The sequence below is a fragment of the Galendromus occidentalis genome, unplaced genomic scaffold (genome assembly GCF_000255335.2).
Source record: "Galendromus occidentalis unplaced genomic scaffold, Mocc_1.1 scf7180000077527, whole genome shotgun sequence".
NCBI classification, from domain to species: domain Eukaryota; kingdom Metazoa; phylum Arthropoda; class Arachnida; order Mesostigmata; family Phytoseiidae; genus Galendromus; species Galendromus occidentalis.
In genome coordinates, this window is record NW_003805515.1 from 1670597 (window position 1) to 1681171 (window position 10575).

At 51.7% G+C, this 10575-nt stretch overlaps 2 protein-coding genes across 2 annotated transcripts; both read left to right on the top strand.

Moving 5' to 3' along the window:
- The first annotated feature begins 3745 nt into the window (after positions 1-3745).
- Positions 3746-6593, top strand: LOC100901513 (heat shock protein 68). The gene is given in 5 exon segments (XM_029112767.1): positions 3746-5054; positions 5174-5353; positions 5356-5385; positions 5746-5918; positions 6447-6593. Coding segments are annotated over 5 exon segments (1839 nt in total).
- A 1807-nt stretch (positions 6594-8400) lies between these two features.
- On the top strand, positions 8401-9628 carry LOC100900851 (histone H3). The gene is made up of 2 exons (XM_003748035.2): positions 8401-8789; positions 9072-9628. Exons 1-2 carry the CDS (start codon positions 8539-8541, stop codon positions 9229-9231), a joined length of 411 nt encoding a protein of 136 aa, XP_003748083.1. The 5' UTR covers positions 8401-8538; the 3' UTR covers positions 9232-9628.
- Positions 9629-10575: the final 947 nt, after the last annotated feature.

A 10575-nucleotide genomic window follows, 5' to 3' on the forward strand; every position in this document is an offset into this window, starting at 1 on the left:
CCAAATTTTGTCTCGCTTTTTGTTTCTCCGCGATGCCATCATTTTCCGCCGAACTTCGAATCGACGAGAGTCCCGAGTTCGAGAGCTCACCCTCAGGGTTGAATGGACCCGACATGGCCAGGATAAGCACCAAGAAGCGAGAAACAAACGAATCAAAGGCGCACGTGTTTTTGATGAATATACTCTATCTGCTTCCGGTATCTGTGATTTGAATCTCAGGGCTTACCAACGCTTCCGTTGGTTCGTCACCTCCAAGACAACCTAATGTAATAGATAGATAATAATTAGACTCGATATACATTTACATGATATTAGGGAGTGATGATGGAGGTCACACTAGCGAGGTGTAATTGAGGTGGAATACTGATAAAAAGCGATTAGTTTCCGTGGCTTGGAGTCGCTCGAAGAATCTCTCTTCGGGGCTGAATGATGACGAGCGATGGGCGTATGTGTGTATATAGAAAATGAACAATCAATGTAGAATCCGGCGAATCCTGTCGGAGTCCGAACGATGCCAGAAAGTTTCATTAAAAAAAATACGGATAATAAACGAGGTATAAGCTACAAACTATCGAGTCGCGAACTCCTCCCAAGTCATATTCCTACAATCTCATCTCCCTCGAGAATCAGACTCGTTTCGCGGCGGCGGCTCCTTCGGAGCTTTCGTGGGGACCCGCGAAGACGTGAGTTCGAGCTCCATATTGCGTATTCCCCTCATTTTCCCTCCTGAGAGTTCGATTCTACCACGCAAATCCCGGCGGGGTACATCTCTTCTCAGGATTCCGACTCGAGACCTCTGCCCCCACTCCCTCGTCTTCCGCCGCCTCCCCCCGTCTTGTCACAGGCGATCTTGGGCGCCCGAGGCGCGAGATTAGGTAATGGAGTTCGTTCGGTAGATATTTACCGCGGCATTTGACCGGAGGAGATAAAAAGCACATCATCCGCTACCGGTTTCCGGAAGCTTCAGTCGGCCGCCGGGGTCTAACTAAGTTTCATACGATGCCTGACAGAGGGCTTCCGGTTGATACTACGCCGATGCGAATCTGCAGGTGATGTGCGGACTGCTGCGAGCACTCTGCCAAGCGTCGGCTGAGAGGCTCGAGCCTCCTACTCCACATTTTCGTTCTATTTCGCGCCCTCATATTGCTTCATTTACGAGTTATGTCCGCGAAGAGGCAATAACCGCTCAGGTATTCGTCTCGGCGCGCCGAGCTAAGCTTGACAAAGTCCGTCAACGGGTAGGGGATGCCGAATTCCTGCTGACGCGACTTTGCTCACTCTCGCGATTCCGCGATTCTGCATTCGAAGGCCCATCCGAGGAAAAACAAGAGGAACGGACTCTTCGAACCAGCCTAGTGCAGATCCCGACTCGTATTTGTGCCGTTGCGGAAAAATATTTGCCGCATTTACTGGAGGCGTCAACTCCGACGGCTTCCCTTCAATTGCGATCTCACACCTCGATGCTCATTCAACAGAAGAAAGAATGTCGCAGAGAGGCGGATGAGCCTCACTCGTGCCTCGAGGTATCGAGCTTTATTCGAGCTGCCTGTCCAGGTCTCACAGTTTCCAGTTGGAAGAAGTACGGGAGAATTAAGGAACGTCACTCATTGAGAGAGGGAGGTTCTCTTACGAGAACTGAGTCGGAGGGTTAGGCGGCAAGCCCGCTGGCGTAGAGGGTAGAGACGGGAATCAAACTCACTATGGGTGGATGATTATAATTGTTGTAATATTAATAATTATTATTATATTAATTATAATTGGACGCGTTGGTCCAATTAGCGACTTTTTCGAAAAAGCTCTCTCGGAGGCTTCGCGGTAGCCGCCTTCAGAGAGGAGGTATGCAATCGGAGGAAATGAGAATATTCGACTCCTGAGCGTATGCTGCTACTGTTAATGGCTGTCAGTGGTGAACCTGTTCCCGCTTCCCAGTCGGATTACTTGTCCGAGCACGGCACTGACAGAAACTGCTCAGGCTGTTCCCGAACGTCGTCCGGACCCCTAATTGCCTGGGTTCCTAGCATGTGTCTAGACCCCAACACTCAAAGGCCAAGCCCGCCTAAATGCGTCAACAGAATGGAACATTCCCCGTCTGGAGGGACGTCGTCGGCCTCCATCCCGGATTTTCGAGCGAGCCTCCTGCTTGAAGATGCTTCGCCTGGAGTCATGAAAAGTCTCGCTAGCTTCAAAGCGAAGGCTTCCGAGAGTCGCGGAAACCCAAGCCTCGAGAGGGGCGGGGGTGAACAGCCTTCTTGTGGAAACAAATTCTTCTGCCGGAGGTCTGACGTGGAGTCAGGAAACCCGCAAATGTGTTTCCCCGGGAGCCGCTTCGCCCGAGAAAAATAAACGCCCCGAGAAGAGCACCCAATCAAAAGCAGAACGAAACGCCCGGAGCAAGTTGCAACGCAAATAAAATTCGCCGAAATTCAGGAATCGGACTTGTGCTGAGAAAAGCGCAAGCAACTAGGGAGCTATACGAAAGAGGGCTTTCTTCGTATCACATACCATAGAAGCGCGTCTGGAACGCGAGACCGAATAGCGCGAAGATGCGCTGGAAACTTCTCGGGCATTTTTTGCGGGAGCTTTTTCCTCGCATACGGCTGCGAATTATCGCGAAATTTCGAGCATCCAATCTGCATAAGCCGGGGGAGTCGGCGCTGAATAACGCGATCTAAGCAGCTCCAGTGTGGTATACCCGTTGACTTTCTGCAGCTGACATGGATACTCCTCTCTCCCCATTTCCCTTCATTGCAAGAGGGAAGGACCATCCTACAGCGCGGACGGGACTTTTCGGTATATTCCCCATGCTTCAAGATTCATATCAGGCATTGCTCGGCGCTCTCCAGTCTTATATTCTCATTTTTTCCCTGGAGAGACCGTAAGCAATCCTCTAAATAGAGAAGCGCTTCTGCGAAAACCAGAACTCCTCCCCCCTGGACCGCAGGTCACTGCCGGGTTCCGTCTCGACGCAGCCGGGCCGAGAGAGACCAAGCCGGCACGGAGGATCCGGATCTCTCGTTGTCCCACATCCCTAGACCTAGACGATATTCCTCCAACTCAATATTTCAGGTTTTCCGCTGATAATCAAGGGTTCACAAAAAGGAAGCCAATAAGGCCAATAACACATCTAGGACACGGATCCAATCCGAAGGACCAAAGAGGTCCGGAATTCTCAGGACCAGAGGACCACTGTCGGGCAGATTTTCTGAGTAGGTGCCGCATCGGTGACCGAGTCCGAGAAGTTCTGGGGATTGACTTCTCCCAGAGAATGAATCGTATCCTATGAAGGGTTTCGTGATCGACCCGGGTGAACACGGCTCGCCCTCGGACATTCTCGCTGCTCAGGGACGCGAGAGCGTGACCATTCGTACAACCGGTCGGCTTAAGAAAACCTTGGTTTTCATTGGTGGAAGATAACGAATCATTCGAAATTCGAACGGTACGTACGAAACCAATCAGTCAGATAGAAGCTGTCCCACGCGCAATGCCGTACCTAAGAAGCGAACTGGAAAAAAACGCGAATTCTTAATGGGCGGCGGAGTATTAGCGTACCTGGCGTCCCAGTTGAGTAGAGAGGGGGGCAGCAGCGTCAAGTTTCGTAACTTACACGCATGTATCGTTCGCAGATATTGATGTGCTCTTGAATTTGGGAGGTCAAGCGTCGTCGCCATGACTCATCCCGTTTGACAAGTTCCATCCCCCCGAGTCACAGAGTCGATATTAAAGTGTTAATTTGATTCCAGCATCGATGGCGCCGGCGATTGGAATAGACCTAGGCACGACCTATTCATGCGTGGGCGTCTTCCAGAACGGCAGGGTCGAAATAATTGCGAACGAACACGGAAGCAGGACAACTCCCTCTTACGTGTCTTTCACCGAGTCTGAGAGACTCATTGGAGAGGCTGCTAAAAATCAGGCGTCAATGAATGCGAAAAATACCGTTTTCGACGCGAAACGCCTCATCGGACGGAGATACGACGATCCTCAGGTCAACGAGGATGTCAAGCACTGGCCATTCACGGTGATCGATGAGCGAGGCAAACCAATGATCCAGGTCGTTTTCAAAGGTCAGAAAAGGACGTTCGCTCCCGAGGAGATTTCGTCCATGGTCCTGACGAAAATGAAGGAGGTCGCTGAGAGGTATTTGGGCTCCACGGTGAGAGACGCCGTCGTCACAGTCCCTGCCTACTTCAACGACTCGCAGCGGCAGGCCACGAAGGACGCCGGAATTATCGCCGGTCTGAACGTTCTGCGTATCATAAACGAGCCCACTGCGGCTGCCATCGCTTACGGGCTCGATAAAAAGCTCAAGGGCGATCGCAATGTTCTCGTGTTCGACCTCGGCGGCGGGACTTTCGATGTTTCCATCCTCACCATAGCCGACGCGTCCATGTTCGAGGTGAAAGCCACGTCGGGGGACACACATCTCGGCGGCGAGGATTTCGACAATCGGCTGGTGAAGCATTTCGCGGCCGAGTTCAAACGAAAATTCAGCCAGAAAGACGTGACGAGCGACGCCAGAGCAATGCGGCGCTTGAGGACAGCTTGCGAGCGGGCTAAGCGAACTTTGAGCACGAGCTCGGAAGCCAGCATTGAAGTTGACTCATTGTTCGGGAGCGAGGACTTCTATTCGAAGATAACACGTGCCCGTTTCGAAGAGTTGTGCGCAGACCTCTTCAAATCGACGCTGGTTCCAGTTGAGAAGGCGCTGCGAGACGCAAACTTGAAAAAAAATCAAATTGATGAAATCGTCATGGTTGGCGGCTCGACCCGTATACCGCGCGTGCAGACGTTGTTGAAAGATTTCTTCAACGGACACGAGCTCAACATGTCGATCAACCCGGACGAGGCGGTGGCTTACGGAGCCGCTGTGCAGGCCGCCATACTCCGGGGGGATCGCAGCGACGCCATCCGAGATGTATTGCTTGTCGACGTCACTCCTCTGTCGCTCGGAATTGAAACAGCTGGCGGCGTCATGAGCAACCTCATCAGCCGAAACTCCACAATTCCTTGCAAAACGACGCAGATTTTTTCGACATTTAAAGACAACCAATCGGGTGAGGGGCTCTCTTCGACGAAATAGTTTCGTGACGATTTCGGGACGAGACGTCAACCCCGCGCTTACGCAATTCCGACTCGTTCCATCGAGCTTCTAAATACTTTCATCGTCTCGCAGGCGTGACAATTCACGTGTTCGAGGGCGAGAGGACAATGACCAGAGACAACCATCTGCTGGGCAGCTTCAATCTCGACGGAATTCCGCCGGCCCCGCGAGGAATCCCGAAGATCGAGGTGACATTCGATCTGGACGCTAACGGCATCCTCGAGGTATCAGCGCGAGACTGCTCCTCTGGGAACAAAAAATGATCAAGATTACCAACGACAAGGGTGAGTCCGAACAAGAGATGGAAGGCCCCGAGTCATTAGTGTTCATGGCCTCGCTCGTTCCCATCTCTGATAAAACGAAACAGTCGGCAAGGTCGTTAGTTGTCTCACCAGGAAGCTCGCTAGAGAGGGCCGCAGTCAGTTGGTGGCGACGACGTTCCCGTTTCCCGAAACGAACGTTTCTCTCGGCTAAAGCCCCAGAGACTCCTCGATTTGTTGTCCTCCGCATTTCAGAGACAATCCGGTGGAAAGAAACCACTAGCCCTTCGTAGCCGCGCACGGGTTCTTGCCGCTAAGACTTTTCCACTTAGGCACGTCGCTATTATTACTCCGAATCCAATCCAGCCCTCTCGGTCGTTTCAGGTCGACTAACGAAGGCGGAGATCGACCGAATGCTGAAGGATGCTGAGAAGTTCAAAGAGGAAGACTCGCGCGCCAAAGAAAGACTCGAAGCGAAAAGCGACTTTGAGGCTTACGTTTACGCAGTTAGAACAGCTATCGACGCGTGTGACGACAGACTGACCAAGGAAGAAAAGGTGAGTCAAGCCGCTCTGCCCCCCCTCCTTCCCCCGCCGAATTCTCCCGTGACCTATCGCTGCGCTCGAGGCGGAAATAATTTCGCCTCCGAGGTCTGGCGTCGTAAACGCTACCACTTCGGAAGCCCGTTCTCGCTAAGCCAGAGAAGTTATGAGACTTGCTGCAGAAGTCGTCTCGAGCCCTGCTATACCGACCGTGATTATCCGGATTCCGACCAATCGTGGCAGTAGAGAATAGTAGATGTAGGGAGAATTCGGAATATCGAGAAATGCTTACGGCAGTCAGGAACGGCTATCGGGCGATTTCCGAGGGTCTCTAATCGATGTCTCGCTGGAAATTTCGGAGACTCGCGTGGAACACACGGGAGAAAATGAAAAGCCGGAGTCAGCTCATCGGAGCTGAGTGGAATATCATGTGGACGCTCTTGTCGTTCAGCACGACCGCGCCATCGCGCTCTCGGAAGTTTTCTGCTTCTCACATTCAGGGTAGCGTTGAGTTTTCTCATCGTAGCGATTCTCCCTGGACAGGCGAAAGGAGCGGCGAAAGTTGAGGAGAGCATCGCTTGGTTGGATTCGAACAGTCTTGCTAGCAAAACAGAATACGTCTCTCGCCTTCGCGCGCTCGAAACAGAAACGCGCCCTCTGATGATAAAGTTGCATACGACCCCATCGTGATCGTATGTTCCATGCCGGAGACGGAGTTCGGAATCGATTCCCGCTTACTCACCGGATCGCGCCGAGAGTCCGATTATCCTACATAAGGTCAGAATCCAAGTGAATAAATAGACACGGCAATCGCGTGAGTCGAAGGGCATGAATGCGCCGTCTGCGCTGCGACTCGTTCTGTTGGGCGAGCGAGATATCCTCCGAAGTTAGAGCTGAAGACTACCGAATTCTCGCCGTGTGGGTATCCCGAGACACACCCCGACGTCACGCTACTCATTTTCAACGCTACCCCGAGAAGCCGTTTGATATTTATTCCAAATTCTCTAGATCACCATGCTGTTTCTCGGTCTCGATATCCAGACCCAGTCCGCTGATGTCGAGGTTTCTCTCGCAGTTTTTCGTTGAACTTTCCTCTCCTCATCCAAATCCTCCGTTTTCTCGCTTGAGCGACGTAGGTCCGGCACGAGGCTCGTCGGCAGAGCGAGCGCTCATATCTCGCAGGCACTCCTCAGCGGTGGCAGCCTTGCTCTCCCCATGTACTTGTACTTGGTAATTGAAAGCTTGCGCTAACCCGAATCTCTGAATCGTTCCACATGAACCGCTCCGCGGAGCTCCAATACTCTCTGGGCTCTTTCTCAGACCCCTCACGGTCCGGAATTATGGTCGATGGAACCTGCAGTCACTGAAGCAGCAAAGTAGCTCAGGGGTTGGCTAGCTCCCTGAAAAACGTGCTGACGTCCACCGATGGATTCTCGTATGAGAAAAGTCGCAGCTTGCCTACACGATCGGGAAACCGCAACATGAACTCCGTAATTCCGTTCGGGAGCGAGGGCATCCATGCCCCCTACCCCCAGCTAATCGGAGCGGAACGCTCGACGCGCCGTTGATAGATCCCCGAGGTGAAGTGCGTGGGAACAGAATCACGCGAGAACAAGCTCTCGCAAATCACTCATGATGGCGTTAGATCGGATCTTGTAAGATCGATAAACCCAACGGAATAGAGAGTCGTAAGAGGTTGATCGTTCCCCAGCGTGGCTCAACGCTCGGGAGAGATTACGGTGATATCAGAAAAAGAAAATTATTCTACAAAGGCCGGCATATTCTGGCCGAGCGAATATTCCCCACATCATCTCATTCATGGTGAAATGCAGCTTCATATTCTTTAATCGATTGCTCGGCTGCAATTGCGCGGCTCGGAGATGCTAACCAATGAGTTGGGTTTGCTATCGCCCGGGGGTTTTTGCGTTCATGAAGCTCCAACAGACTCAGCCGCCGCTGGCGCAAAAACCCAGGTTCCTACCATTGATGAGCCGTCCATTCCCTTGGGTCCATTCACATTTATTAGCTCGAATGAAGTTCATCTCATTCCTCAAGCTAGAGCAGTGCCATGGCTGAATTTTCGCTTAATACCCAAAAGAGCTCTGCTGTCGGCTGATTTCTAGTCTTCAAGTATTTCCCTTCGAGCACGGCAAGCCGGGACGAGCTGAGTTTCACGGAGGGGATAACGTTCTGCTGCGAGAACAATCGTACAGGGTCCGTCAGCCGTCAGATACGATTCGCGCCAGTATTCCCCAAGTACGCGTACGTGAATACGCGAACACGGCTGAGATTTGACCGAATCCCCGCCGAATGGCTTGCCTCTCGAGTCCTTGTAACTCTATTGAGCTGCTGCTGAATATCGACGCGCGAGAGTGAATGGAAACCTCAGGCACCGGGGAGTGTCCCGAGGCGGTGGACGAGCTTGTCTAAGATAAGCTGAGCTGAACCGCGAAGCCAACAGTGCAGCTCGGCGCACGTGTACGTTTGAACTGATAGACGACGTCGAGCCCCGAGAACGACGCAACTCGTGCGCGATATCGTTCGGTAGAGTGAAACGCCACGAGGGTTCTTCATTGTGAGACAAGTCTCTCAACGTTCAAGTCGTCTCGTGGACCGTTCGAAGATTCGTTTCGCTATGGCTCGTACAAAGCAAACGGCGAGAAAGTCGACGGGAGGTAAAGCCCCTCGCAAGCAGCTAGCAACTAAGGCAGCTCGCAAATCAGCGCCTGCGACCGGTGGAGTGAAGAAACCTCATCGCTACAGACCTGGCACGGTGGCCTTGCGCGAGATCCGACGTTACCAAAAGTCTACCGAGCTTTTGATCCGGAAGCTGCCTTTCCAACGCTTGGTGCGAGAGATCGCCCAAGATTTCAAGACGGATTTGAGGTGAGCGAAGCTCTGAGTTGTTCGAGACTCAGTCCATTGGTTTTTTTCCGCGGTACCGACTAGTTTCTCGCCTCGGCGTTACCAGACCATGACTCGGCATTTTCGTTCCGAAAATTCGCTTTACCCCTCTGTGACATTTGTTCCTCACCGGAGTCAGAGTCGGAACTGTGTGTGTGCGCCTCTCTTGAGGGGACTGCGAATTTCAAACTTAGGAATTGTGGTTCGCCGCATCGGAGCGTTTGTTGCGTTGTTGCCCAAGCTGACCCGTTTCCCTGCTCACAGATTTCAATCGTCCGCTGTTATGGCCCTGCAAGAAGCGGCCGAGGCCTACCTTGTAGGATTGTTCGAGGATACAAATCTGTGCGCCATCCACGCGAAGCGTGTGACCATAATGCCAAAGGATATTCAACTCGCCCGTAGAATACGTGGCGAAAGAGCATAGAACTTACGATTCCATATGATCTGCGCACCGGCCATAAATTGTTCGCAGCAGAAAGAAAAACCCTGCGAGATCAAGCAGGATCGTTTTTTGAATCCTTGTTGCGTAGGCTCCGTCGGGTGAGATGAAGCTTATCAAAGAAATCGAGATACAGAAATATCGGGAAAAAAATTAAAAAAAGTGGGGAACCCTCCAGCTCTTCGTTAAAGAATAGAGAAGCCTGAGAGAAAAAAAACCTTGTGCATCGAAAGAAACCATGAGACTGTTTAGCCATGGAAACTTGTAAGACTTCCTGTCCGTCCCAACCCATTTATGACGATATTAGATCCGAAGCGGAATAAACGGTCATTTGTAATATGAAGGGGTAATAGATGAGAATATCAATAAAAACGATCATTGTGATGTCTGGTGTTTCGATATGACACATTCCGCTTTCACGGGATCCATATTCGGATGCTCGCTTGAACATTTTCCGTCTGCTGCCGATCCATCATCAGATCATCAGCATAATAGGCTGATATGAGAGTCAGGAGAAAATTCGGAGATCCTACCCAGGAGAGGCAACCGATTCGCATGAACGTTCTGATCCCGAGGATGGACCGGAATCGCCAGGAAAAATTTCTCCAGCATCATTCGAAATCCTCGGAGCGTCGAGCTGAGAAGAGGCGGCTCCTATTTCTGCTTTCGCGTGACTTTGTAATCGCAATTTGATCATCATTACTATTAGAGGCAGACGCCGACAATTATAGATTATGGGATCCCCAGGGAGCTCCGCTCGAGTCACGCTGTCCCCCCAAGCTCCATAGACCCATCGATCGCTGCGTCCTCGGGAGCCCTCAATTAATCAAAGACATCACTCGATCTCCTTGAAAGGCAGCTCGATAAACAAATCCAGTCACGCGACCCCCTATTATTATTCATATTCCACCGCGGCTCATTCCGTGCAACTTCGATGTCGTGCTCTGCAATCGACCACAGTCCGCACTCGCTATATCATTATTGAGCTATTGCTTCTTCCACTGATCACATTTACCTGGTTAGATCAATCAGACGAGGTAATCGAACCCTCATGGCCGACCGATTATTCCATACAGAAAATACAGAGAAAACAATCATGCGATGATTGAATACACATTCACGGAGGAGGATGCGGAAGGAATCGGTCAACATGAGATTCGCCACGATGCTCCATTCGCCTCATAGAGACCGCTCGGGAGGATGCCGCGTCTTGATTCGATGTCGAGTTCTCTACATTGCTCTCATTGCCGGTCGTTTCTCGAGCCTCCCGAGTCGCTGAATTGGTGATCAGCTGGCTCTGATGGAACGTTGACGGCGGTGGGACAGATC

Excerpts from the sequence above, each read along its gene's own strand:
- LOC100900851 (XM_003748035.2), top strand. The coding sequence starts at position 8,539 with ATGGCTCGTACAAAGCAAACGGCGAGAAAGTCGACGGGAGGTAAAGCC. Across the intron at positions 8,790-9,071 it reads GATTTCAAGACGGATTTGAG|ATTTCAATCGTCCGCTGTTA; the intron begins GTGAGCGAAGCT and ends CCCTGCTCACAG.